Raw genomic sequence first — 27964 nt, forward strand, 5'->3', positions numbered from 1 at the left:
TCAACCAGCTATACAGCTACCAGTAGCTACAATATTTGTTTAGCGACAAGAAGTTACAAGGAGACTGAAAAAAATGATTTACAATCTGTCCTTCCACTTACAGCCATTGGAGCGTCCCCATGATTAAAATTCAGGCACTTAGCAACTGGTCCTTAAGACAGTTGCAGTGTCCTGGGGTCGCGTGATTGCAAATGTGGTTTATTTTTTTTAAGTTTTGGAGTGGGGAAATAATGTAGCACATTTGAGCACAGCCCATTCAACCTAATGTGCAATTTAGAAAACAGCAAACTCAAGAAATCAGATTGGATAATATTGTGTGAATTGTGGTCTTTTTAACCAACAGACCCCCAGATGTTCTTGGCCAGATGTTCTACCAACGCACGGATACAAATCTCCGCAAAGCAAGAATTTGCAGTCAAGAACCAAGAAGCTGCCCGCCTCTCCTGGGCCACACAAGACTGCAGAAAGGAATTAACATTTGAAATTGAAAAATAATGAATTAACTACTTACAAAACCAATTTGAGCGATTCAAACTCTTTTTTTGTGGCGTTTATGAATACTACGAACTTAACATAGAATCAATGGTCAAGGTATATTTCATAAAGAATAGTGTACCGAAAGTATTCCTTTCTTCTTAGGTACTTTTATTGAGGAGCAGTGAAAAAAAGACTGTTAAAACAAAAATAACATCCAACGAGTCAACAGTAAGAAGGAAGAGGCATCTCAATCAATTAAACAAATTCAATTGATTCTAAGAAATAAGGAACGCCCGCTTAAATAAGAGAGCAAATCTTTCATTTGCATTCATAGAAAAAGGAGTCACAATATTTAAAGGATGGCATGAACAGGTGCTTTGGCTGTGTTGGACATTAATGCTAACTGGAGACAGAGGGAAACACATGCTAAATTACTTGTGCATAACTCAAGATGAAATATTAATTTTTGCCTCTTCTCAAAATCAACCAACCTGCCTTGAGCAAATTTGTCTAGACAGAAGGTGTGAGATCTTCGCTGTCCGTAAAAGAGAAACCTGCAGGCAATTTTTACAACCAAAATTATGAAGGAATATTGAGAATTCCATTGGAATAAGCTTCGTGGGTTTGGGTTAACATAAATCCAGCCAAAACAAAACAAAATTCTGAGATATGCTCAGATGCAGATACTGCTATCAAAAGTGGGAATCAAGAAATTGTTTAGGCCTGCTATTAACCTTAATGAAAAATGTAGCTTACAATAGCTGTGATCTGAATGTTTTTTTAAAAAAAAATCAAAATGTTTCCTTTCTCCAAGACGGCTTCTGCAGGGACCAGCCCAGGAGCACTGAAATGTCAATCCATCACAATTTTAACTTAAATAAAAGGGGTTTTGTCTGGAATTAAGGTGTCAAGACTGAAACCAGCTTGATTTCTCTACCTACAATACATGAAATGAGTTTAACATACCAACTTTTGATAATTTTCTTCTTCTCCGATTTCAGGTGTTGGTTTAAACCAGTGGCAGAAACCTGATTTTGTAAACATTTTAGTATAGAGTTCTGGACAAGGTATGCACTGGCTGGAAAAGTTTAGCCCTTTGTTGATCATTTCAAAAACACATTTTGATTCTTCTGGCGCTCCACTTTTGTAGCTTTATAGTTACAATCTGGGAGACAGGATTCCACGCAGAGGGCAAGAGAAATCGATAACGCAGCTACATCATGACTTTCAGTTTCTTTTTCTTCGACTTCATGACAGCCGGGAGCGAAATCTTGAAAGCGGTTCTGGAATAGAAGTAAACAGTCAGGAAAAAAAAAGTGACTCACCGCAAGTGCTTGATGCATTCTGTCCGCCTCAACAAGCAATAAAAATTCAGCATTTGGGAATTGCTAGGGTTACACTATAACAATTGAACCAACTTGCACGTATTTGTATATTTCTACAATAAAACCACTTGCAGACAGGCATAGCGAGTTTCAAAGCTGCAAAGAAATTTGAAGTAACGATTTGGCAGGGGGTAGGGCCAGACTGGGGGGGGGGGGGCAGGAAAAAGGAAGGGGAAGGAATTTCTATGAGAGGAGGAAAGGAAAGGGAAGGGGAGGGGAGGGGAGGAAGAGGAGAGGAGAGGAGAGGAGAGGAGAGGAGAGGAAAGGGAAAGGGAAGGGAAAAGGAAAGGGAAAGGGAAAGGAAGGGAAGGGGAAAAGGGAAGGAAACGAAAGGGAAGGAAAGGAAAAGAAAGGAAAGAGAAAGGAAAAAAGGAAAGGAAGGGAAAGGGAAAGAAGAAAGAAAGAGAGAGAGAGAGAGAGAAAGGGAAGAAAGAAAGATCTAGACAAGAGTTGGTAAAATCAAGAGACAAAAAGCAACAGGAAAAACAGCAAATTGGGACAAAGATTTCAGTGTTTCTAGAAACAGAGTTTATATAATTTTGTATCTGTTCAGAAGAAGTTTGCTTTCATTTTGAAATAGTGATTTCAGAACTGGCAGTGTTTAGTCACTTACAAAAGGATTTCTCAAGGATACTTACTCACAAGTGGTGCAAATTGGACTGAAGCTGCAAAATACTGTAAAAAACCAAAACAGAAATAAACATAACACTTTCAGAACCAACTCTTTTAAGATCACACAAATCAATTCAAAAACCCAGGAAAGCCTTAATCCTTACTTGACAAACACACTGAACAGACGTAGCCAATTTCAATAAGATTCCTGTGGCAGAAGCAGGCAGCACGGTAATCCACGTGAACGGGCGGAGGGAGGATCAGCTGGGATCTCTGATCTTGATCAGGCAGATAAACCCACTGTAATTTTTAAAAGGGGTGCGATGAAGACAAAATTGTGTAGGAGAAGAGTTACAGTCTATATGTTAAGTCAAAAATCCAGAGCGATGGCCCCTTTTCTGACTGACAAATTTTATTAAAAGCTGTCAACTTAAACCTGACGTTAAAGGTTTGGTAGAATTTACCCGGACTTCTACACTAAAGCGAAGTGGCTAGAAAAGCAGAACTCACCAGCAAATACTGAAGAAGCGAGGGCTTATATGGAATTTTCAAGTAGATTCCGCCAGTTATATCACATGCCTAGAAAGTAGGATATTATCCTTTATAAGCAGCAAACAACCCTTCCAAACCATCTATGGAGCTTCTCAGTCACCCAGATCATGGTTCTCCCAAAGGAGTGTATAGGTTTTTAATGTTCTTTTAAAAATGTTTTACGGGATATTGTTCACATTGTTTTTTTTGCTGTAAGCCACCCAGAGTCCCTAGGGAGTTGGGCGGCATAGAAATGCGACAAATAAATAATAAACAAATAAATAAAGGTGCTTTTTTTCAAGAGGCATCTGGACTTTCTGTTTTTTTCTTTGAAGATGTTTCGCTTAACAGAGCTGAAGAAGCTTCTTGGATGAGAAGGAAAATGTTTTCAAAGAGGGACTCAAACTATTCTCCAAAGCACCTGAAGGTAGGAGAAGAAGCAATGGGTGGAAACTAATCAAGGAGAGAAGCAACCTAGAACTGAGGAGAAATTTCCTGACAGTGAGAACACTGACGGTGGCCCTTTAGTTCATTGTTGAGTGCAATTATAGCTCTGGGATAAAAACTATTCAGAAAATGTGTGGGTCTTTGGGACAATCCTTCCAATCAAAAACCAAAACTGTATCTGGGGCTCAGTGGTGGAGCTTCTGCTTAGCTTGCAGTATTCCAGGGTGAAGGAATAAACTCTGGAAACTCTTAGGTGGAAGTAAAACTCTTATAGGAAGGACCATAAAAACTTCTGTTCGTCCACAAGAACTAATAGATGAGGAAGAATAAAAATGAACATTGTACCTGCTGCAAAAGTCCCGAATCGGAGTCCAATACGCAGGCATCGATTAAAATACTCTTGAGGAAAAAAGTAGAGAGAATTAGGATTCTCCAAAGCAATACAGTATTAATGCAAGTCAGGTGCTTATGGAGTTACAGATCTTGTAATGTAAATTCTGGTCGTTACCCGTTTCTGGGCTGCAAAGATCACGTTCATGAAATTCATATATTGTAATGCGCTATCTTCAGCTGCTTTTATGACCTGGAAAAAGAAAAATGGGAATTTCTTGATTTAGATCTCATACTTAGCAGGAGCTATTTGGCTTCAAGATATGGAAGGGAATTTGCAAAACTCTTACCAAAATCCTGGATTTTATTTCCTGGCTGACTACATGTTGAAGAAGAGGTGGAAAAAGCAGAGAAGAAATGATTAGTGGAGTTTGGGTCAATGTTTTACAATAATTGGACCGATAGATAATATCAGACTACGTACTTTTACTTTCTTTTGTTACCCTGTGAATATCTGAAGCACAGGACATTCAGGAATCATTGGAATTGTATTTTGGAACAGAAAAAATATAGTTATAACAGGATGATTTGAACAGATATACTTCATTAACGGACTGCTTGCCCTCATACAGGAACTAAGAGCAATGTGAAAAAAGAATAAAATGGCAGGAATAAAATCAGCAGTTCTTCAAAGTCAATACAATTTAAAAGGAGGTTGAAAAAGAAGATGGACTCAGCCAGATGGTACTTAATGTCCTGAGGCTCAACATGGGTATATATAGAATGCAAAGTCGTTTTTGAGATATGTTTATTTTTTTTATTTTTTTTTTTATTTAATTTGATTTATATGCCGCCCTTCTCCGGAGACTCAGGGCGGCTTACAATGCTTTAAGCAATAGCCTTCATTCTTTTGTATATTTTATACAAAGTCAGCTTATTGCCCCCACAAACTGGGTCCTCATTTCACCTACCTTAGAAAGGATGGAAGGCTGAGTCAACCTTGAGCCTTGGAGAGATTCGAACCAGCAGAAATTGCAGGCAGCTGTGTTAATAACAGGGTGCGCTAAACCCCTGTACTATCAAGGCTCTTTTGTTGACTTTTTTTTTTTTTAAAAAAGGATACAGCAAAGTGCTTTAGCAAGAGATCCAGCCAGCAAAGTTTCCGTCTGCTGCCCCTTTACTTCAGCTACGATCACAAAGGAATAAAAAAAAATTAAGTAGCATATTCTTCACTCATTCCAACTTGCACAGATCATTGTCAATGCCACTGTTTTTCAATCTTAGCAAAATATAGATATAGGCAGGCTGGCAGACAGACAAATCCCTATTGAAGGAGGTTTTGAAAAATTCTGTTATGCTAAACATTTTCAAACCAAGACTTAAGGGGTCCACAATTTCATATCAACACGCAAGTCAAACCAACTATGATTTAATAATACAATATTACGTTTTGGGAACTCAGAGCCCTAAAATTTATGGTGGAAAAAAAAACAGAAATACGAAAGCTATGCCACAAATTGGTTGGCTTCTCTTACTATTGGTCAACAGGTCCTTTATCTCCTCTGCAATGGTTTCATTTATGGTGGTTAATACTTCGTATTTTCCATCTTTGCTACCAGCAATATTTGCTTCCCCGGATTCTCCAAAGAGATCGAGGGTTGCCCAGTGTTTTCCAGGATATAGGAAACGGCTGAGAGGAGAGAAAGTTAAAATTATATTAACCATTTAGCAATTCAATCACTCAAAACAACCACAAAATACCCATCATTTTCTATTTCCTGAAGGAAAATATAACAAAATATCCTTTAGTTTGTTCCTGTTTAGTTTTACACTACATTTCAGGTTTTTTTAAAATCCCTTGTACAATTCTTAACTAGGCATCAGGAGCTTGTCTTTCAATCAAAACACAATACCTTTCTTGTATATGACTGGCTATCACAGCAAGTTTGTTGTTGCGATTCATAAATAAGTGTGAGTTTCCCAGCACCATGGCTGCATCGAGGCATTTTGATAAGGTAAGCTGCAGGAAGGAGAAGTATTATTTAAAATCCCAAAAAAACTTCCAAATCAGAACCAAACATCCATACAATTTCAAGCCATATTTGTCAAAAAGAAAAACATTAGAAACGATTTATTTTTTTAAACAAAGGAAACCTATAAGGAGTTGGATAATTTATCCCAGAGATGTCTTACCTCTGAGCCCAACAACGCCTGCTTGCCCCACCAGATAGGGTTAGCATCAACGACAATGACTAGGAGATTCACCTCATCGTCTAGAAAAGAAGATAAAGCACAGAATTCAGAAGGTGAGACTGTATCTGCCATCCATTCCTTCATTTTATAGAGAGTCGGACGTCTCAAGCAGCTGAGACAGATGTTAAAAGCCACTATTCCCAACCCTGCTGAATACTGGTTGTTGTCCCTCATCAAACAGTCTTGAGCAGCATACAGTAGTGGCCTGTTGGAGAAGGGCGGTATACAAATTAAAACCAATAAATAAAAACAAATAAAATTGTGGAAACCTTTTGGGAAAAGTGTATTTTTGAGGTTTGATGGGTAATAACACCACTTTTTTTTTGGAGTTTCAAGATAATCCTATTCCACTGCTGGAATGGCCTGGGAATAGCCCAGACCTTCACCCAATTGGAAAATCTATGGAGCCGCCTAAAGAAACTTATTAGTCAGAAGCGACCCAGCAATAAAACCCAGTTAATAGAAGCCATCATTCAAACTTGGTTTCACATTATAACAGCTGCAGAACTAAAAGACTTGATTCACTCCATGGGAAGACGTTGTAAGGCCGTAGGAGGAAGATTCAGGTAGTGCTTTAGTTAAAACAGAAGCACATACAGGAGTGGCCAAAATTGTGGAAACCTTTTGGGGAAAAATTGTATTTTCTAAAACTAGCTAATAACATCACTTTTTTTTTGGGAGTAGTACCATAAAATTATATATCCATGGAAAGATAATTTAATCAAGAATGCAATGCCATCACTTTGATGAAGGATTTGCTATTAGAATAGCAGTTACAGGATAAAGAAGTAAAGTGAAACACGTAGAAAAAAACGAGATATACAAAAATTATCATCATAGAAAAAATGAGATATACAAAAATGATCACTGTGTCAGTTAATCCTGAGTTGGGGGGTCACCTTCAGCATGAATGACGGCCTTACAACGTCTTCCCATGGAGTGAACCAAGTATTTATTTATTTAAATTTATTTATTTATTTAAATTTCTATACCGCCCTTCTCCAAAATAGGACTCAGGGCGGTGAACAGCCAGAGTAAAAAAAACAATACATACAAAATTTAAAAGCAATTTAAAATAATTAAATATTATTGGCCGTAAATTAAAACAACCCAATTTAAAATCAATTTAAGTTTTGAGTTCTGCAGCTGTTCTAATGGGAAACCAAGATGGAAGGACGGCTTCTATGATCTGGGTTTAATAGAAAGAGCACCTTTGAGATCTCCTCTTCCTGCTTTCCCAACAACAACCCTGTGAGGTAGGCTGGACAGAGGGGGGGGGGAACTGGCCCAAAGTCACCCACCTGCCTGTCATCATGGCTAAAACGTGAAAGCCCATTGATTGCCATCTTGTGGCAGGGAGTTCCACCAGCCACGTGGGAATGAAATTCCTTTACTCCTTTATTCCCTAAATCACATTTGCATTGAAAGGAGACCTGAGGTTGGTGATTGGGGAGGGGGGGGTTATGAATGGGGAAGGTGTGTGAAACCACTCTGCACATGCTCAGAGGCAGCCACGCTTCAGAATAAAACCCAGTCTCCCCCCCCCCAACCAAGGAACTAAGGGGGCCTGGAGTAGGGAAAGACGGAAGGAGGAAACCCCGAATTTAAAAAAAACCCAGAATTCGAACCCAAAACTCACCCCCGCTCATAGCGGCGCAGCGGGACGGCTCCGGTCGCCTGAAAATGACGTCACGAGCACTCGGGTGCTCCCTTTTGACGTCCCCCCACCCACCCCCCGCGCGTGTTGTTCTTGCTTCGGGCGGCGAGTGCAACCGGGAAAGGCTTCCGGCGAGGTCGCGCGGGCGCTGCGCCGAAAGTTCCGGGGAGGCGTCGGAATCGCCCGAAGTTTTTTTTCCCTTTTTTTCCACCATGAACGAAGCGGGTGAGCGGAGGGGGGGAGGGGGGGCGAAGCGGGGAGCCCCGAAACGGGCATTATTTTGAAGTTTGGTTTCGAATGGGATGAATTTTTATTATTTTTTTTTGCCTGCCTGGCCCTGGGGGAGACGGGAGCCAAGGGAAAGAGGCAGGATTTGCAAAGGGAAAAGAGAAACGGCAGCTGGAAGTTAAACAGGTCGAGCCTCGACAGGTGGAGATGTCAGGTTTCCTGCCCTGTGTGAGGCCTCTGCTAGACTGGCGGACCTTGTGGGAAGAGTTTCCTTTGGGATCAGAAACCTCCCGTCGCCACGTTTCTTCAGCATTGCAAAATGCATGTCAATTCCTAATTATTATTTTTTTAAATTATTCCTCTTTATAGAGCCGCCTGACTCCCCTATCTATCTATCCCTCTATCTATCTATCTATATCTATCTATTTATCTATCTATCTATCTATCTCTATCTATCTATCTATCTATCTATCCCTCTATCTATCTATCTTTCTATCTATCCATCCCTCTATCCCTCTATTTATCTATCTATCCCTCTATCTATCTATCCCTCTATCTATCTATCTTTCTATCTATCCATCCCTCTATCTATCATCTATCTATCTATCCATCCATCCATCCCTCTATCTTTCTATCTATCCATCCATCCATCCATCTATGATCTATCCATCTATTTATCCATTCATCCATCTACCTATCTATCCATCTATCTTCCGTCCATCATCTGTCTGTCCGTCCATCCACCTCATCCATCCATCCATTTCATCTATCCATCCATCCATCCACCCACCCACCCATATCTGTCTGTCTGTCTATCTACTTATCTATCCATCTATTTATCCATTCATCCATCTATCTTCCTTCCATCATCTGTCTGTCCGTCCATCCGCCCATCCACCCACCTCATCTATCCATCCATCCCTCCACCTCATCTACCCATCCACCTCATCTATCCATCCATCTACCTCATCTATCCATCCATCCACCTCATCTATCCACCCACCCATCTATCTGTCTGTCTGTTTATCCTATCTATCTCTAAAAACTTTACTTTTCTGAAAGTGGTCCAAACATTATAGCCTATGAAGCAAGTGAGTGAAAGGGTGTGGAATAAATGCAAAATATTCTAATTCTAAGAGTCTCCCAACCCGCAAAATATTTCAGTCTATAAAATGCGAAAGAAGCATTTTCGTAAGCTTCTGGATTTCTAATTAATTTAGTTTTTCTGTTCCACCTTTGCAGAGCTAGTCGATGCCTTTAACACCCAGATGAAGCAAGATCCAGATGTTGCCTCTGCGGTGGCTGCCATCCGGGTCTTACTGGAATTCCTGAAGAGGGACAAAGGTACGTAACGTCTTGGCTTTGCATGGAATGAGTATCTGGAAGAAAGATATAAAATCACAGGCTGGTGGAATTATGCTTAGATTCTATTTAGAAATCCCAGAGTGATTTGCAGCAGAGGAGCCTGTTATGTTGACAATAACTAGTCATAATTAATATAAAATAAGTCACATTGTAAGATACGCATCTTGGTATCTCGGTTCCCTAGTTGGATTTGTGTTAAATGCTTTGGCTCTTGTCTTAAGCCTTTCTGAACTGTAAAATAAGAATATGAAATATTCTTTGTAAAGCTCTGTTGTTCCTTTCTGGGGTCAAAATCACTGATCTGGAAATTAATACATGAATCTACAGGCAGTGAGTGTGTGTTCTCCTCAAGTTAACTTTTATCCTATGGCTTCCCAGCTTCAGTTTTTAGTCTATATTCCCAAGATGAAGTCTGTAAAATCTTGAATATAGAATAAAAACTTCTTTATTCACAGCAGCTTTTTTAACCTTTTTATTCCCACAGGCGAGACCATCCAAGGACTGAGAGCCAATCTAAAACAGGCTATAGAAACACTCTCTCGCGTCGACTCCTCCGTGGCCATTTCTTCTGGGGGAGAACTGTTCTTAAGATTCATCAGTCTCACATCTTTGGAAAACCCGGTGAGTTTCCCCTCAGTTCTTTCATGTAAATATTTGCCACCCGGCCTCCGAATTTTTTAACATTAAAAAGTGCTGAATTTAGCTGTAATATGATTTTGATAAAATAGATTTCTCCTGAATAATTGAAACAGTTCAAAATGTCAGGGATCGATCTTGGCAAATACGATTTCTGTAATTGAGTTGTCAAAGTCTGGAATGCCCTACCTGATTCAGGTGTCTCAGCTACAAATGTTCAGAATTTCAGTCACAAATTGACTTCCGTGGACCTTACTTCATCCTTAAGTGGTCAGTAGAGGGGGCATGCCTATTGTCCCTGTCGTTGTACTTTTATTCTCTTATTCTCGTTCTCGTTTTCGTTTGACAAATTCCAGTAAAAATAAATATATTAAATATTGAAGGACTTCTTGTACAGAAAGCTTTTATTTTTAAGTATTACAATGCATAGTAAGTTTCCATGCATTTGAGATGAGGGGTAAGAGTTTATGTGAACCCATACATTCACTCATCTGGGTAAAGATGCTAATTGTGCTACCCAAGGCATATTTTGACTCGCTTCTTCAGTCTTCTGTATCATCTTTCAATCTCGCTTCTTTCCGTTTTTTCCCCCTCAGGACTATTCCAAATGCAAAGAAATCATGATTGAAAGAGGAGAGGTTTTTCTTCAGCGAATTTCTCTTTCGAGGAAGAAAATCGCCAAACTTTGTCACAACTTTGTGAAAGATGGCGGCGTGAGTAAGACCGTTACATTTAGTATTTTTTTTCCTTGCTGTTTTTTTCCCCCCAGTCCTGTTCTTCAATAATATAACACGGAAGGTTATCTTGGATCACCTAATATATTTTTTTTTATCTGTCCTGTTACTTGTTTACCAAAACCTTGATGGGATTATTTTTTTGAAGGAGGCTATAAAAATAGTCTGGAATAAATAAATACCTCTTATTTAGCAAGCTGGTGCTGTGGGATGTAATATTTTAATTATTTTCCTATATTTCTCCCACTTAATTCATTGAATGAGAAGAGAAGCTCTTCCTGTTCCTTGCCCCCAACAGAAAGGGGCTGGAGATTGATAACATAAGCTACAAACTTATGCAGAAGAAACAATGGCTACCAACCTGCCTTCCATTGAGGGCCTGTATACTGCACGAGTCAAAAAGAGGGCTGGGAAAATATCTACAGACCCCTCACATCCTGGACATAAACTGTTTCAACTCCTACCCTCAAAACGACGCTATAGAGCACCGCACACCAGAACAACTAGACACAAGGACAGTTTTTTCCCCGAACGCCATCACTCTGCTAAACAAATAATTCCCTCAACACTGTCAAACTATTCATTAAGTCTGCACTACTACTAATCTTCTCATCGTTCCCACCATCCATCTCCTTCCACTTATTACTATAACCATATTACTTGTATTTTTCAATTATATTGTTTTTATTTGTTTCCTGGTACGATTTGATAGCTTATTAGTAACCTTGACTCTCACTAAGTGTATCTTTTTATTCTTGATAAATCTATTTTATTCTCCTTATGTACACTGAGAGCATACACACTGAAGACAAATTCCTTGTGTGTCCAATCACACTTGGCCAATAAAGAATTCTATTCTATTCTATTCTATTCTATTCTATTCTATTCTATTCTATTCTATTCTATTCTATTCCTCCTCCTTTCTTCCTTCTGTTCTGTTCTGTTCTGTTCTGTTCTGTTCTGTTCTGTTCTGTTCTGTTCTATTCTATTCTATTCTATTCTATTCTATTCTATTCTATTCTTCTATTCTATTCTATTCTATTCTATTCTATTCTATTCTATTCTTCCTCCTTCTTTCTCTTCTCTTCTCTTCTCTTCTCTTCTCTTCTCTTCTCTTCTCTTCTCTTCTCTTCTCTTCTCTTCTCCTCTCCTCTCCTCTCCTCTCCTCTCCTCTCCTCTCCTCTCCTCTCCTCTCCTCTCCTCTAATTCTATTCTAAAAATAAAATTTGGGTTGTCTTTCCAGAAAATATTGACTCATGCTTACTCAAAAGTGGTGCTTCGAGTGTTAGAAGAAGCTGCACAGGCCAAGAAACGTTTTAGCGTCTACGTCACGGAATCGCAGCCAGATCGAGCAGGGCAAGTAAAAAATATTTGCCCCTTCTTCTTTCTCTCGGCGAGGTTGTCTGAAGGGGCTTGTTTTGAATTTGAAATCCCTAGCCTGTGATTTTTGAAGAGTCTCCCAGGTCGGGGGCTTTCCTTTTGTGAAAAGGAATAAAAAGGTGTTTTAAAAATAGGAGTAACAAAAGGACTTCCCATTTAAAATTTGTGTTAATAAAATTCGTTTAATAAAAAGTAACTTATAGGATCAAGGTTCCATTTTTTTTATTCGTTTTAATATGCGTGTCCTAACATTAACACAGGCAGAAGATGGCAGAAGCACTCAAGAATCTCGGAATTCCTGTCACCATAATTCTAGATGCTGCAGTAGGGTAAGTCTGATGGTTTTTGGTTTTTTTTAATTTGATTTATATGCCGCCCTTCTCCGGAGACTCAGGGTGGCTTACAGTGCGTTAAGCAATAGCCTTCATTCTTTTGTATATTTATACAAAGTCAGCTTATTGCCCCCACAAACTGGGTCCTCAATTTACCTACCTTAGAAAGGATGGAAGGCTGAGTCAACCTTGAGCCTTGACGAGATTCGAACATGCAGTAATTGCAGGCAGCTGAATGTTAATAACAGGCTATAACAGGCTATTAGTCTGCTGCACCACCAGGCTCTTACCAGGGTTTATATTGGCAAAGCGCTTTTGAAATGAGAAATTTTCCGGAGCAACATGAGATAAAAGCCATTTGGGTGAATACTGTTTGGAGAGTTTAAACGTAAGAGCAACGTAGCTTATTCACGGGAAAAGTGACCTGGCTCACACATGTTGTGGTCCGTTGGCAGCCAGCGGAGCTGACAGCAGAGTCGGACAGTGAGGGGGTTGGGGAGGAAGATGAGCCAGTCCTGGGGGCTGGGGAAAGCTCGGACGAGGGCCTCCGGCTCCCAGCAATTTACCTCCTTGCAGCAAGAAGAAACGGCCCATTTCAGCTTCAGCACAGCCTAATTAGCACAAGCAGCTGATTGTCGGTTGGATCGGCTTCCCGACCCTCAGCTGTTTCAGGCTGCAGGGATTGCCATTGCCAATTGTTGCGCTGGCCTCCGCTGCTTGTTGCAAGGAGGTAAATTGCTGGGAGGCTGATTTTTCTTTTCTTGTGCTAATCAAGCTGAAAACGAAAATGAAAGTAGGCTGTTTGTTGTTTGCTGCAATGAGGCAAATTGCTGGGAGGCAGAGGCATGACAATCGTGTCTGCCAAAAAGCATCAAGTAACGCCAAAAGCGTTATTGTTAATACTGGAGGAGGTTGTACAGTGTATATTTCATTTAGGCTTGACTTATGACTGTAATTGAGCCCGGCTATGATGGTCATAAACTGTGACGATCACAAAGCATCCTTTGCCAAAAAGATCTGGACAAAGAACCATGTTTTTCTGTCTCTCTTCAAAGATACATCATGGAAAGGGTCGATTTGGTGATCGTGGGGGCTGAAGGCGTGGTCGAAAACGGCGGGATCATCAACAAGGTGAAGAGGGTTTGTCTTGTCAATCAGGCAGTGACCTCCCAAATGATTCGTGTGTGTCCCAATTCTCCCTTTTGTTTGAGGAAAGTATTCTGACTTAGCACAGGCTTTCAACCTGTGAGCACGAAAGTAGTTCTGCTTCTGCTAGAAGGCCCTTCCAACTCGCCCTTCCGTGCTAGGCTGAGGGGGGGGGGGTCTCTTAACTTTACTTATTCAATTTATTTCCCGCCTTTTATTACTTTCACGAAGAACTCAAGGCGGCGAACATCACCGACAGATCTTCCTTCTCTGCTTTTTCCCCACAATAACCCTGTCAAGTGGGTTGGACTGAGAGAGAGAGTGGCCCAAAGTCACCCAGCTGGCTTTCATGCCTAAGGCAGAACTAGAATTCACTGTCTCCTGGTGATCGACCCAACAGCACCCAGTCAGCTTTCATGCCTACGGCAGGACTAGAATTCACCATCTCCTGGTGATTGGCCCAAAGTCACCCATCTGGATTTCATGCGTAAGGCAGAACTAGAATTCACTGTCTCCTGGTGATCGGCCCAACAGCACCCAGCCAGCTTTCATGCCTAAGGGAGAACTAGAATTCACTGTCTCCTGCTGATCAGCCCAAAGTCACTCATCTGGCTTTCATGCACAAGACAGAACTAGAATTCACCGTCTCCTGGTGATTGGCCCAAAGTCACCCAGTCAGCTTTCATGCCTACGGCAGAACTAGAATTCACCGTCTGCTGGTGATTGGCCCAAAGTCACCCATCTGGATTTCATGCGTAAGGCAGAACTAGAATTCACTGTCTCCTGGTGATTGGCCCAAAGTCACCCAGCCAGCTTTCATGCCTACGGCAGAACTAGAATTCACCGTCTGCTGGTGATTGGCCCAAAGTCACCCATCTGGATTTCATGCGTAAGACAGAACTAGAATTCACTGTCTCCTGGTGATTGGCCCAAAGTCATCCAGTCAGCTTTCATGCCTACGGCAGAACTAGTATTCACCATCTGCTGGTGATTGGCCCAAAGTCACCCAGTCAGCTTTCATGCCTAAGGCAGAACTAGAATTCACCATCTCCTGGTGATTGGCCCAAAGTCACCCATCTGGATTTCATGCACAAGACAGAACTAGGATTCACTGTCTCCTGGTGATTGGCCCAACAGCACCCAGCTGCCTTTCATGCCTAAGGCAGAACTAGAATTCACCGTCTCCTGGTGATTGGCCCAAAGTCACCCAGCCGGCTTTCGTGCCTAAGACGCGACTAGAACTCCCATCTCCCACTTCTGTTTAGAAAATTCCAGTGAGTCAAATGGCTGCTTCGGGGACGTCCTAACCACTGTGCATCTTCTCCCTCTGCCTAACGTCTTCTTCAGATTGGGACCAACCAAATGGCCGTCTGCGCCAAAGCGCAAAACAAACCCTTTTACGTGGTTGCCGAGAGTTTTAAGTTTGTAAGGCTCTTCCCTCTGAACCAGCAGGATGTGCCGGATAAATTTAAGGTAAGAGAAAAGTCTACTTCTTGGGTAAAACCAAACCTGTAGCTGGCTGGAAAGGTTGGCTTTCATTGTCTCAAAATTGGCACGTTTTTCTCCGCTGTTGTAACTTCACTCACTAAGCGAATGGTTGCAAGTAGAGGACTACTTGTAATCCAGCTTGAATGCAGGTAGTCCTCAACCTACGATTGAGCCGCAAAGCTATTTTGTTAAGCGAGACAGTTAAGTGAGCTTTGCCCCGTTTTACGGCCTTCCTTGCCAATGGTTAAGTTAGGAGTCAGCAACCTGCGGCTCTGGAGCCGCATGTGGCTCTTTCATCCCTCTGCTGCGGCTCCCTGTTGCTGGTCGGCTCCACAATCGATAGGGTTTTCGGTTAGGACAGGTAGAAGAAATAGGACGCCGTGCTAGGAGGAGACTCTGTGGTGGGGGACCCGGACTTCCGGTCGGCTCCAGAATTGAACGGGGGGCTTCCGGTTAGGACCTTTGTGGCTCTTTGAGTGTTTAAGGTTGCCGACCTCTGGGTTAAGTCAATCACCGGCGTTGTTTAGTCACATAATTGTTAAGTGAATTTGGCTCGCTTGTCAGAAGGTTGCCTCTTCCCATCCTGCTTACAATCTCTTTGGACCGTTGCCTTCCGGCAGAAGATACAGAACAATTAAAACAGTGTCGACTGGCGGCCCCCAGGGGGGGAGAGCCTTCTCTGTGGGGGCACCTACCATCTGGAACGAGCTCCCCCCGGAGATACGGAGAATCCCGGACCTGCGCACGTTTCGCCGTGCTCTCAAAACTTTTTTATCTCAGCAGGCTGGCCTGGCCTAACTCTCCTCTTTTAAATTTTTAATTCATGATTTTTAGAAATCGGGTGTTTTAATCTGTGTTTTGGCCAAAATATTTAATAATTTTAAGGGATTTTTAATATTTGTATTATCTGTATTTTATCTTGGCTGTTCACCGCCCTGAGTCCTTCGGGAGTAAGGCGGTATAGAAATTTGATAGATAGATAGATAGATAGATAGATAGATAGATAGATAGATAGATAGATAGATAGATAGAGATAGATGATAGATAGATAGATAGATAGATAGAGATAGATAGATGATAGATGATAGATAGATGATATAGATAGATAGATAGATGATAGAGATAGATAGATGATAGCTAGATAGCTAGATAGCTAGATAGCTAGATAGATAGATAGATAGAGATAGATAGATGATAGATAGATATAGAGATAGATAGATAGATAGATAGATAGATAGATAGATAGATAGATAGATAGATAGATAGATAGATAGATAAACGTGGACCACACGTTTTCTGAATAGTTTTTATCCCGGAGCTATTAATTGCCCTTAACAATGAACTAAAGGGCCACCATCGGTGAGCTGTTGGACAGTGTTACTTGGTCCATTGTGTGGATGTTTGGGTGGTTTAGGGGCGGGGAATGTGTAGTGGGAGGATTTGGGGATTGTTATATGTGTTGGACCTGGGCTTTGGGTGTTAAGTGAATTTCGTTGTATGGGTATACTGTGTATACACGTACAATGACAATAAAGTTATTATTATTATTATTATGGATGACTTGATGACATTTGGTAACCCAAATCATTTGTTTCGTTCTTCTCAGTACAAAGCAGATACGCTGAAGACACAAAAGCCTCTCGCAGTCGAACACCCTTGGATCGATTACACATCCCCGTCTCTTATCACGCTGCTCTTTACGGATCTCGGGGTCTTGACCCCTTCGGCTGTGAGCGACGAACTGATTAAACTCTATTTGTAAAAGGGCTTCCCCGAACGTGGGGATTGCAAGCAGTTAAAGGTTAAAATAAGCAACGGAACTTCCTGATCGCTTGCCAATTTATTTTACTGATTTTTTTTTTTTTAAATTCCATTTGTACAAAAAAAAAAAAAAGAGCTCGCTGTCCATCCGAAAAGTAAATTATTGGAATAAATTGGAAAGAAAAAACCAAAAGATTTCGTCATTTATTTTGGCCTGAAGTAGGCTGCAGGAGAATTTTGTTTAAAATGTATTTTCTGAAAAGTGAGACGGCAACAAAGTCAAAACTGGGTTGGATCCATTGAATTTAAGGTAAAGGTAAAGGTTCCCCTCGCACATCTGTGCTGCTCATTCCTGACTCTAGGGGGCGGTGCTCATCTCTGTTTCAAAGCCGAAGAGCCAGCGCTGTCCAAAGACATCTCCGTGGTCGTGTGGCCAGCATGACTCAACGCCAAAGGCACATGGAAAGCTGTTCCCTTCCCACCAAAGGTGGTCCCTATTTTTCTACTTGCATTTTTTTACCTGCTTTAGAACTGCTAGGTTGGCAGAAGCTGGGACAAGGAACGGGAGCTCACCCCGTTACGCGGCGCTAGGGATTCGAACCGCTGACCTGCCGACCTTTCTGATCGACAAGCTCAGCATCTTAGCCGCTGAGCCACCATGTCCCTATAACAAGTGGATAGGGAGGTCTAAAGAACTATTAGAAGCAGCAGCAACTCACTAATGGGATTTATTGAGTTTACGTGGAGGTAAAAAATATGTCACCGGGCTGTATTTGGGTAACGTTTTTGCTTGGATTTCACCGCTTTTTAGACCTGCAGTTTTTTTAACGGCGGGGGCTAAATAACGTCTCCGAGTCATTTGCTTCCACTGAAAGCAGACAATACTGAATTAGACGGACTGATTTTTTCTAGAGAGTTGGCTTGCAGTGTCTCCAGTGGGAATAAGACGAAAAGCAGCTTGGAGCAACCCAATTTTCCACGGAGAAACCCAGAGTCGACATTAAGGAATTTCAGCACTACCGCCAAAGAGTCCGTTATTAGTTGAGATGAGAAAACGTTCACGTTTTCACTTCATCTTCTATCCTTCTGAATCCGAGCCGCTTCCTCCTTTCTTACTGCCCAGCAGCGTCTTCTCAAACTCCTTCTCGCTGATTTTACCCCTTTTGAGCTTTTTTAAAAGCCGGGTATCGTTCAGAAGCTCCTCCATATCCTCGTTGTCAGGGTCAGAACCCTAGATAGAGAGAGAAAGAGAGAGAGAGAGATTTTAAAAACAGAAAACAGGACTCAAAACCAGCAAGGCTTTTGTAGTGAGTTGATGCTTCTAATAGTTCTTTAGACCTCCCTATCCACTTGTTATAGGAATGTGGTGGCTCAGAGGCTAAGACGCTGGGCTTGTCGATCGAAAGGTCGGCAGTTCAGCGGTTCGAATCCCTAGTGCCGCGTAACGGGGTTGAGCTCCCGTTCCTTGTCCCAGCTTCTGCCAACCTAGCAGTTCGAAAGCACATTAAAAAATGCAAGTAGAAAAATAGGGACCACCTTTGGTGGGAAGGGAACAGCGTTCCGTGCGCCTTTGGCATTGAGTCATGCCGGCCACAGGACCACGGAGACGTCTTCGGACAGCGCTGGCTCTTCGGCTTTGAAACAGAGATGAGCACCGCCCCCTAGAGTCGGGAACGACTAGCACAGATGTGCGAGGGGAACCTTTACCTTTATCTTATCCGCTTGTTCAGTCCACCCACAAGATGAATCACTGGAGTGAAAGGTTACCTTAAGCCATTGTTAAGAGGTATGTGTGTATTGTTTTTGTGTCTGGAGTGATCTCAGCATGGTGGACAAACTGGAATTAATCAATTGTCAATAGGAGAGATTACTGTAGCTCAGGACTGAACCTATGCGGTCCTTGGTGCTCTCTGAGCTTGAGTGTTTTTAGAGACTTTTCATGACCCAACTAGGCCACATCATCAGTGCTAGTAGGGACTGGGGTTTGTGGCAAGGAAGAGGAGGATTGTGGCATCCTTGCTGCTCTCTGAGCTTCAGTTTTCTTGTAGACATTTCCTTACCCTACTAGGTAACATCATCAGTGTTAGAAGGGAGTGGGGTTTGCTCTCTGTTTATATACTACTGGCTTGCCCTGTCAGTGTTGTGAGAATATTCTTGGCAGTTCCTTGATTAGGCTGTGGTTTACTATTTGGTTTGCCTTGCGTTGGTAGTTAATGATATTCTTTAGCCAAAACTAAATGAATCCCATTTTGGCTTAATGTGATGTCCCAGTCAATAAAAGTCAATAGAGTCAATAAAAACAGGGGTACCTGCTTTAGCTCCCCTCTCCCAGTCCCCTAAGACATTTTAGCTCACTTGCAAGAAACCAAAAGGTACAGAAAAGACCACTTCCTGCCCAAACTCACCTCCTCCCTTTTCCGTTTCGCTGTCAATTTCCTTTTCTTCTCCTTCTTTGCTTTCTGCTTGGACCAAGGTTGATTTCGGGGTGTCTTCCTCCCCGCTCTGCGGACGGGACCCTCTGCCTTCCATTGCTCCAACAGCTTCTGCCTCTGCCTTTCCCTGTTCTTGTCTTTGAACGCGATCGAATCCGTGTCGATATCGACGGGGGTGAAGCCCGAGAGATCCTTCCATTTCAGCTCCGGCATCTTCGGCATCTTCACCAGGGCAAAACCTCGGGCGAGGCTGGCAAAGTCCAGATCTGTTTTTTAAAAAAAGGGACACAGACCGGTGGCTCTCGGCACCCGTGGAACCCAAACCCAAAGCCGAGACTCGGGGCCCCACTTCAGATGCTGTAATATCCCTAAGATTGTGGTGGCGGAAAGCTGCAGACAGTTTGAGGGCGACAGAGAAGAGACCACGGTGGATGGGTGGATGGCCAGGCGAAGTGGGCTTCTCCCAGTCATTGGACAGGAGCAATTTTTTGGTTTCTAACTATTTTGGTTTGTGTGTGTCTCTCACTTCGACCTGGTAGAAAACCACGTGGTTGAAATGTAACGAGAACAGGAAAGAATTCTTGGCTATAAGCTCCCAGAAAATGTTTAACAGTTTTTGCCTAGTATTGGGCATGGAATCTCTCTCTCTCAACACATACCCACATACAGGGAGAGAGGGAGGAAGAATGGGAGAAAGAGAAGGGGAGGGAGAAAGGGAACAAGGGAGAGGGAGGGAGGGAGAGTGGAAGGGAGAGGGAGGGAGAGGGAGAGAAGGAGGGAGAAAGGGAGGGATAGGGTGGGAGGAAGAAAGGGAGAAGGGGAGGGAGGGTAGAAGGGAGAGAAGAGGGAGGGAGGAAGAAAGGGAACAAGGGAGAGAGGGAGGGTGGGAGAGAAAGGGATAGAGAGTGAGGGAGGGAAAAAGGGAACAAGGGAGAGGGACGAAGAAGAAAGAGGGAGAGGGAGGGAGGGTAGAAGGGAGAGAGGGAGGGGGAAAGGGGAAAAGGGAGAGAGGGTGGAAGGGAAAGGGAGGGAGAGAAAGGGAGTGATAGAGAGGATGGAAGGGAACAAGGGAGAGAGGGAAGAAGAAAGGGAGAAAGAAGGAGAGGGAGGGAGGAAGAAAGGGAACAAGGGAGAGAGGAAGGGTGGGAGAGAAAGAGGGAGAGGGAGAAAGGGATAGGGAGGGAGGGAGAAAGGGAACAAGGGAGAGGGACAAAGAAGAAAGGGAGAGGGAGGGAGGGTAGAAGGAAGGGAGAAAGAAGGAGAGGGAGGGAGGAAGAAAGGGAACAAGGGAGAGAGGGAGGGTGGGAGAGAAAGAGGGAGAGGGAGAAAGGGAAAAAGGGAGAGGGAGGGTGGAAGGGAAAGGGAGGGAGAGAAAGGGAGCGATAGAGAGGATGGAAGGGAACAAGGGAGAGAGGGAGGAAGAAAGGGAGAAAGAAGGAGAGGGAGGGAGGGTGGAAGGGAGAGAGAAGAGGGAGAGGGAGGGAGAGAAACCGAGGAGTAGAGAGGGAGGGAGGGAGAAAGGGAACAAGGGAGAAAGAGAGAGACCGTTATTTAGAGATCATCAGACATTAAAAATAGCAAGACAAATAGCAAAATAGCAAGACATGGTTTTTTTTTTAAATATATATATCAAGAAACCAGGATAAAAAAAACAGGAGTGGCCAAAACGAACCTAAAGTTCCAAGAGATTGCAAAGTTATTTTAAGAGCTGGAATGTCTTCGAAAGAAATGCTGGAAATGCTAATAGGGAGAAAACAACCCTCAAAAATAATAGAACAAAAACGGTCGGTGTTTTAAAACGAACCAACTCGCCTTTTATTCGGAAGATCAGGTTGCATTCGTGTTTGGCGTAGGCTTGGACGCAGGAGACAAACGCCTTCATCCCTTTCTCGTAGAGAGCTCTGTCGGCCAGGCTCAGCGACTTCAGCTTCGGTAGGACATCCGTGACGTTCCTCTGCGGGTTCAATTCCTCCATGGGGCACTAATTGTGAAGATTGCGCTTTTAGCCAATTCAAACTCTCATGTGACACGTTCTTCATATAGCGTACGAGTGTAAGACGCACTTTTTCCGCCCTAAAAGAGGGTGGAAATGTTGGGGTGTCTTATACACCGAATAAGACTTATACTGCCATTTTTGGCCTCCCGAAACCCCACCGCGCGTTCCGTTTTTGCCCAAAATAGGCCCTGTTTTCCATGAAAATGGGGTGTGCGGAGGGTTTGGGAGGCCTGCAGAGTGCTCCTGGGGCCTGGGGAGGGCAAAAACGCCGTTTTTGTGAAAAATGGGCCCATTTTTGGCCTCCCAAACCCCACATGCCTCATGCTTTTGCCCTCCCCAGCCCCCAGGAGCACTCTGAAGGCCTCCCAGACCCTCTGAAGGCCTGTTTTTTGTGAAACGGGCCCGTTTTTCACAAAAGTTTCACAAAGTTTTTGCCCTTTGTGAAAAACGGGCCCATTCCTAGTTTTGGATCAAAATACAAGAGAGAGCTCCCCTCACCTTTTGGTTAATGGCCAGGAAACTGATGTAAGCTTCTTCCATAGGAAGTAAGAAGACGAGCGCGCTGCCCAGGTGGCCGATGCGGGCGGTGCGGCCGCAGCGATGCACGAAGGCGCTGCAGAAAAACGGAGAAGAAAACGTGCAAAAGAGAAGCTTTTAAACGGTTCACACTCCGTTTAGACAAGCAGGGAATCCTCCCTGAAACCACGTTAAGATTTCTGGACTTCCGCTCCCAGAATTCCCCAGGCAGCTCAGCAGGCTGGGGAATTCTGGGAGTGGAAGTCCAAAAGTCTTAATGTGTCTTGAAGTTGGACGCCCTTGCGCTGAGCAGTAAGATTTGGGGAAGCACGAGAGTGATGCCCCAGGTTGCTTTTGAAGAGAGGGAGAAAGAGAGGGCTACCTGGCACTGCTTGGGGGGTCGTACTGCAAAACCCAATTCACCTCCGGGATGTCTATGCCACGGGCCATCACGTCGGTACACACCAGGATGCCGCTGGGAAATGGAGAAGGATGACAAAATGTTGAAAAGGGGAAGGAGACCAGAGCTCCAGCAATAACGTCGCTTAATATTTGAAGCACAGCAGGAACTCACATTAAACCACAGTAATTATCTTTGGATTTCATTTATTCCATTATTAAATTATAACTCGCTCAAGGCGGTGAACATATCTAATACACCTTCCTCATTGTTCTCCCGTTGAGTTGGGTTGGGTTGGGTTGAGTGAAAAGAACTGGCTCAAAGTTGTCAGCCAGCTTCCGTGCCTAAGGTGGGACTAGAACTCACGTCTCCTGGTGATTGGCCCAAAGTCAGCCAGCCAGCTTTCATGCCCAAGGCAGAACTAGAACTCACCGTCTCCTGGTGATTGGCCTATAGTTACCCAGCCAGCTTCCATGCCTAAGGTGGGACTAGAACTCACCGTCTCCTGGTGATTGGCCTATAGTTACCCAGCCAGCTTCCATGCCTAAGGTGGGACTAGAACTCACCGTCTCCTGGTGATTGGCCTATAGTTACCCAGCCAGCTTCTGTGCCTAAGGTGGGACTAGAACTCACTGTCTCTTGGTTTCTACACCAGCACCGAAACCACTACACCCAAGTGGGTATATTAAATTAGTTTAATAAAAACTTAATGTGGTTTTCTGGGTTAGCAAAATAGGATCTACAAAGCCAGTTCCTGGGATTTACATACAATGGATTGTGGCCAATTATGAGTTCTCCAACAAACCACGCTTAGGGAAATCTCAATTTAGGGAAGTGTGAATTCACCCAGCATGCCATAGATTTCCTAAGTTAGGAAATTTTGAATTCTTTGGACCTAACTTTTGCAGATACCTTCCCCCTCAATTAAGATGGTGTTTCCGAGCCCTTGCAGAAATATTTCTCTACCTTGGAAGTTTCCGGAACTCTGTAAATATCCTGTTCCTTTTGTGTTTCATCTTTCCGTGGATGCACATGATTTTCACATTCTTAATCAAAGACTCCAAAGCCTTCCCATAATATTCCACGCAAGCACAGGTACTAAAATGGAAAACAAAGAGCTAGGTTTAAAAAAAAAACATTTTTAATTCTACGTAGCCTATAAGCCACGATCTTGGGAACAGCGAAAGTTCTTCGTCCTCCTATCCGTTTTATCTTACCTGAAAAATACAAGATGCTTTTCTGCTTTGTGTTGACGAAGGAAGTGAACCAGCTGGTTAAATTTCTCGTCGGCCTTGCAGATCTGAAAATATACCAAGACGGGAGCAATTTAGCAAATGATATTCAGAGAAAAAAGAGCCCTTTGTGGAATTACTCTCAAAAAAAGGATGTCTTTTTTTCCCCGCCTTCATCTCTCATCTCTCAAAACAAACAAAAGGGCATTTAATTCACTCCTCCCAGTAGAATGCATGCTTTTCAGAGCTAAGATCTGCTTTGTAAATTGAATGATTCGAGGATCTGATTTATGGACCTCACCATGTAATAGTTCTGGAGCCGAGTGGGCGTCTTCTGGGTGTTACTCGCTGCCATTCCTTTCTCCTTCACCGCGATACGGACCGGGTTCCGGAGTCCTGCTCTCACTAAGTTTTCCACCTCCTGGGTCTGAGTTGCGGAGAAGAGCCCTGTCCGTCTCTGCTTAGGCAGAAAATCCAGGATTGTATTCAAACTGCAGACAAATACAGCGAACGGTGTCAGAAGCATTCTTGTTAGCAAAAGGCTAAACCAGATTCCCTACTTGGCCAAAGGTTTTTACGTTTTCTCAGGCTGTGGAAGCTGTTGCGTTAAAAAAATTAAAAATACTTCTGAACCCGTTATCGAGACATAAAGCTCTAATGATATATAACCTTTCCCCACCTCCCAGGGAACTGTCAGGATTCCAAATAATACACCCATTGCAAACAGAACTCCGAGGCAGGTTGATTCATCTTGGCACAGACTGGTGGAAAGCCAACTCTGAGAGTTCCCGCGCTTTCCACCTCATTAAAAAGTGAAAGTTTCCTGTTCTCCCAAACAATAAATCACATTATCCAATCTGGGTGTTGGCTGGTTGCCTGGTTACTTCTCCTCCTCCTCCTCTGGCCATCCAGCATTTGGAATGTCCTTGGCTCATAAGAGAACTATTTTGTTTTGGCTACAAAACCCCAGCTATCTCTACACACAGAAAACCCCTCAGCTCCAGACTGTGTCAAGCCTGAAGCCATGTGAAAAGAAATCCCTATAAAAAGCTACAGAAAAGAAAACGGCCACGGACAGGTCAGCTTCAGGGTTGACAGGAACGCAGTCCGAAAAAAATCAAGCCCTAGACAATTCAGCAACGGTTGCAAAATATAATTCCTGGAAGCTGGAACAAGCAACTTTGAGAAAGGAAAATTAAATCCATCGATTCAGTTTATAATAATGAATGTCAACAAAGACAAGAATTTACCTTGCTTCGAAGCCCATGTCCAGGAGCCGATCTGCTTCATCCAAGACCAAAATATCCAGAGATTTTACAGCCTTGGCCAAATCCAGGCCCTCTGATTTCCTCCTGAACATGTCCTCCAAACGACCTGGAGTGGCCACCAGGATGTTTCCGCTGTTCAGGACAGAAAAAAGAAGATTTGTAGGTTGGTTAATTAAATCACGAGCCTCTTTATTAGGAGCTTCATGTCCACAAGTTCCCAAGTGAAGCCAGTTCTGACCCTATGTAATTTACGCCCCAATCATGAACCCGTTTCCCCTCTCCCTCCCCAAGGTGTGTCATCAATCACATTCTCCAACAGAGCAATTTCGCAGGATGTAGAGACCACTCTCCCCTTCGGTCGCTGTGGGTAACCCTGGGAGATAGCCTTGAAAGAGATAAGTCTGGAATGTGCATCTGTCTTTGGCTGCCATGCCGTTTGGTTGGTTTCCCATCCCCCCTTGCTTATGGCACCTCGAGAGCAGGCCAGTTGCGAGTTGACAAACATCTGCCTATCCTAGATCCTTGGGAAGGACTCCACAGGTGGATAAAAGTGCCAAATCTAGTCTAAACAGCTGGCTGGCTGTGCGATCAATAATAAATTAAATTTATATACTGCCTGACTCCCAGTGACTCCGGGTGGTTAATAGTTTTACAGCCATGACCTCTACATTTAACTCACCCTCGTTCTTTGAATCTTTCTACATCTTCCATTGGATTTTTTCCACCAATCAAAAGGCACTGACTGGGAAAAAAAAAAAAAAAGAAGCAACATCTTAAATCAAAAAACGAACGAGGTCATCCTGCTTTCCTAACCACCAGATGGGACTTACCTGAACTGTGGATAATATTTAATGAAATGGGAGATCACCTCATCTATTTGGATAGCAAGCTCTCGCGTGGGGGTGATGATAAGCGCGCCAATCTAAAATGGCAAGCCACAAAAACAGAATTATCATCAATGCAGCTTCAACTGCACCTAAATTATATTAGCAAGACCTCTCTCTCTCTCTCTCTCTCACACAGACACACACACAAAAGATGCAGACCAGAAAATAATTATACTCAATATTCCTTACGTAGGAACAAGGATTTCAGTGCTGAATGAGAGAGTTAGAAAAGTTGGATTCCCAGATTATCCCTCTAGGTCTTAAAAAAAAAGAAGAAGAAACAAACCCACATATTACCTGCATTTTTTTAAGCTTTTCTTCACGCCTGAGAAGTATTTCTATGAGGGGAATGACAAATGCTAGCGTTTTTCCACTGCCGGTTACCTGAGGGGACAAAAAATAGAGATATCCAAGAGGTTCCTGAAGGGCTCAAAGAAGAAAAATCATGGCTAAAACATTTTGTTTAAAAAAAACACTCACTGCTTCAGCTGCCACGTCTTTATTAGTCATAAATAAAGGGATTGTTGCGCTCTGTTGAAGAAGCGAGAGGAGAGATTATGAGGGACTACAAATGCTTTGAAAGAAATGCATCAGAGGAACAATGTGGAAAGGGAGATTTCTAGTTTGGCAGTTGATTCAAACATCAAGATTTCATTCATTCATTCATTCATTCATTCAATTTTCCATGGCTGCCCAACTCAACAAGTGACTGGCTGGCTTACAAAGTCTAAACTTTTAAAGCAATTAAACTAGTTACTAAGTCTGCATTACTATTAGTCTTCTCATCATTCCCCATCTCCTCCCACTTATGACTGTAACCTTGTGGCTGGTATCCTTACGATTTATATGATTGCTTATTTGTACCCTATGACTATCATTAAGTGTTGTATCTTTTTATTCTTGATAAATGTATTTTATTCTCCTTATGTACACTGAGAGCCTATGCACCAAAGACAAATTCCTTGTATGTCCAATCACACTTGGCCAAGAAAGAATTTTATTCTATTCTATTTAAAACATTTTGGAAAATGTTAAAACAATACAAGCCTCCACCAAATGATATTTAAAACATCCCACTGGAGGCCCAAAGCATCCAAAAAGATGTTTATTCGTATTTTATTTTTTTAGGATTTATGCTTTTTATGTTTTACTGATTTTATTGTTTTACTGGCTGCATTTTTTTCTGTGTGTTGTGAGCTAACACCAAAGCCACCGAGAGTCAGGTAACATACACATTTCATATATTATTATGGTTCATTGCACAATCAGCCAGATGTTTGGACTCAATTTGGGATATTTGCCAATAGAAATAGCATAACATAGAATAAATATTGGAATGAAGAGTAGAGTAGAGTAGAGTAGAATAGAATAGGAGACTCAAATCATTCCTCTGTCGAACTGGATCAACAGCTCTTTGGGCAGTTTGAGCTTCTTGAGTTGATCTATCTATCAAGTCCCTTCCCAAGAGCTGCCTTAGGGAGGTGTTATTTAGTTAATATTAGTATTAATATTAACTAAAGCCACCCAAATATAAATAGGTGTTATTTAGTTAATATTAGTATTAATATTAACTAAAGCCACCCAAATATTAATAGGTGTTATTTAATTAATATTAGTATTAATATTAACTAAAGCCACCCAAATATTAATAGGTGCTATTTAGTTAATATTAGTATTAACTAAAGCCACCCAAATATTAATAGGTGCTATTTAGTTAATATTAGTATTAACTAAAGCCACACAAATATTAATAGGTGCTATTTAGTTAATATTAGTATTAACTAAAGCCACACAAATATTAATAGGTGCTATTTAGTTAATATTAGTATTAATATTAACTAAAGCCACCCAAGCTCTTCCATACGGGGATTATTATTATTATTATTAGATAATCCCCATATGGAAGAGCTTGGGTGGCTTTCCCTTAATCCAAGCAGGCAGCCTTTTGTAGGGTCGTCGTCTTCTTCCTCCTCCTCTTCCTCCAGGCGGGCTGGCATCCAATCCCATCAGCATGCTGTGGGTGGGGGGGGGAGTTTGAGGGGCTGGGAACGATGGGACTTGGAGTCCAACCTGCGGGGAAGCGGAAAGGGAGCCCCCCCCCCTCCAACCCCTCTACCTGCACGGGCGTCATGTGAGAGAAGCGCAGCTCCCGCAAGGCCTGCAGGACTCCCGGGCTGAGCTCCACGGGCAGCGATTCCCACGTCCCCTCCGTCACCTGCTCCATCTTGCGCCCTCCCGACTCTTGGTTTTTTTATATATATATATATATATATATTTTAAATTTTTGGGCCCGGAAATCCTGTCCGACCTTTTAAGAGGTCCCCCTCGTGGCGAGCGTCCATCACTTCCGGTCCCCCGACTGGGAAACAAATCCCGCACGGAAGGTTCCGCCCCCGTGATGAATCGCCGCGTGGATCAAAATAAATGGAATTTCTACTCCCGACACCCCCACTTTCCCCCCCCCCCAAGCA

The 27964-nt window shown here is 42.8% G+C and overlaps 3 protein-coding genes across 4 annotated transcripts; 1 reads left to right on the plus strand and 2 right to left on the minus strand.

Annotated features, from left to right (window-relative positions):
• Positions 1 to 528: 528 nt before the first annotated feature.
• Positions 529 to 7733, minus strand: GTF2H3 (general transcription factor IIH subunit 3). Of its 2 annotated transcripts, XR_011600807.1 has the most exons (14): positions 7675 to 7733; positions 5976 to 6055; positions 5696 to 5802; positions 5318 to 5472; positions 4906 to 4968; positions 4267 to 4296; positions 4133 to 4161; positions 3961 to 4035; positions 3798 to 3851; positions 2985 to 3053; positions 2639 to 2774; positions 2501 to 2537; positions 1444 to 1760; positions 529 to 670 (listed from the first exon to the last, which is right to left on the minus strand). XR_011600807.1 is itself a non-coding variant. In XM_070950407.1 (13 exons), exons 1-13 carry the CDS (start codon positions 7682 to 7684, stop codon positions 1691 to 1693), a joined length of 915 nt encoding a protein of 304 aa, XP_070806508.1. In that variant the 5' UTR covers positions 7685 to 7733; the 3' UTR covers positions 529 to 1690. The 2 variants fall into 2 exon arrangements, 1 of the variants encoding a protein (XP_070806508.1); XM_070950407.1 differs by having other exon boundaries at positions 529 to 1760.
• A 100-nt stretch (positions 7734 to 7833) lies between these two features.
• On the plus strand, positions 7834 to 16788 carry EIF2B1 (eukaryotic translation initiation factor 2B subunit alpha). Its single transcript, XM_070950508.1, has 9 exons — positions 7834 to 7917; positions 9163 to 9264; positions 9770 to 9906; positions 10518 to 10634; positions 11899 to 12015; positions 12300 to 12364; positions 13423 to 13498; positions 14861 to 14986; positions 16608 to 16788. The coding sequence occupies exons 1-9, from the start codon at positions 7905 to 7907 to the stop codon at positions 16761 to 16763; spliced, it is 909 nt and encodes a 302-aa protein (XP_070806609.1). The 5' UTR covers positions 7834 to 7904; the 3' UTR covers positions 16764 to 16788.
• A 38-nt stretch (positions 16789 to 16826) lies between these two features.
• On the minus strand, positions 16827 to 27725 carry DDX55 (DEAD-box helicase 55). The gene is made up of 14 exons (XM_070950507.1): positions 27610 to 27725; positions 25974 to 26024; positions 25791 to 25877; positions 25437 to 25528; positions 25286 to 25348; positions 24589 to 24738; positions 23640 to 23829; positions 23324 to 23406; positions 23073 to 23204; positions 22089 to 22181; positions 21689 to 21803; positions 21007 to 21175; positions 19168 to 19460; positions 16827 to 17993 (listed from the first exon to the last, which is right to left on the minus strand). The coding sequence occupies exons 1-14, from the start codon at positions 27715 to 27717 to the stop codon at positions 17841 to 17843; spliced, it is 1779 nt and encodes a 592-aa protein (XP_070806608.1). The 5' UTR covers positions 27718 to 27725; the 3' UTR covers positions 16827 to 17840.
• Positions 27726 to 27964: the final 239 nt, after the last annotated feature.

The sequence above is a fragment of the Pituophis catenifer genome, unplaced genomic scaffold (assembly GCF_029215685.1).
Source record: "Pituophis catenifer annectens isolate HBS135680 unplaced genomic scaffold, rPitCat1.0.hap2 SCAF_10, whole genome shotgun sequence".
NCBI classification, from domain to species: domain Eukaryota; kingdom Metazoa; phylum Chordata; class Lepidosauria; order Squamata; family Colubridae; genus Pituophis; species Pituophis catenifer.

Bases quoted from the DNA above. Each gene is read 5' to 3' on its own strand.
- GTF2H3 (XM_070950407.1), bottom strand. The intron at 4,036-4,132 runs GTAAGAGTTTTG...TTCTTTTTCCAG, and splicing joins AAATAAAATCCAGGATTTTG to GTCATAAAAGCAGCTGAAGA. The intron at 2,775-2,984 runs GTGAGTTCTGCT...TAAAAATTACAG, and splicing joins CGCTTCTTCAGTATTTGCTG to TGGGTTTATCTGCCTGATCA.
- EIF2B1 (XM_070950508.1), top strand. The intron at 9,907-10,517 runs GTGAGTTTCCCC...TTTCCCCCTCAG, and splicing joins TCACATCTTTGGAAAACCCG to GACTATTCCAAATGCAAAGA. The intron at 12,365-13,422 runs GTAAGTCTGATG...CTCTCTTCAAAG, and splicing joins ATTCTAGATGCTGCAGTAGG to ATACATCATGGAAAGGGTCG.
- DDX55 (XM_070950507.1), bottom strand. From the start codon at position 27,717: ATGGAGCAGGTGACGGAGGGGACGTGGGAATCGCTGCCCGTGGAGCTC. The intron at 25,878-25,973 runs GTGAGTGTTTTT...TTGTCCCCTCAG, and splicing joins AAGACGTGGCAGCTGAAGCA to GTAACCGGCAGTGGAAAAAC. The intron at 23,830-24,588 runs GTAAATTCTTGT...ATTTGTCTGCAG, and splicing joins GACATGGGCTTCGAAGCAAG to TTTGAATACAATCCTGGATT.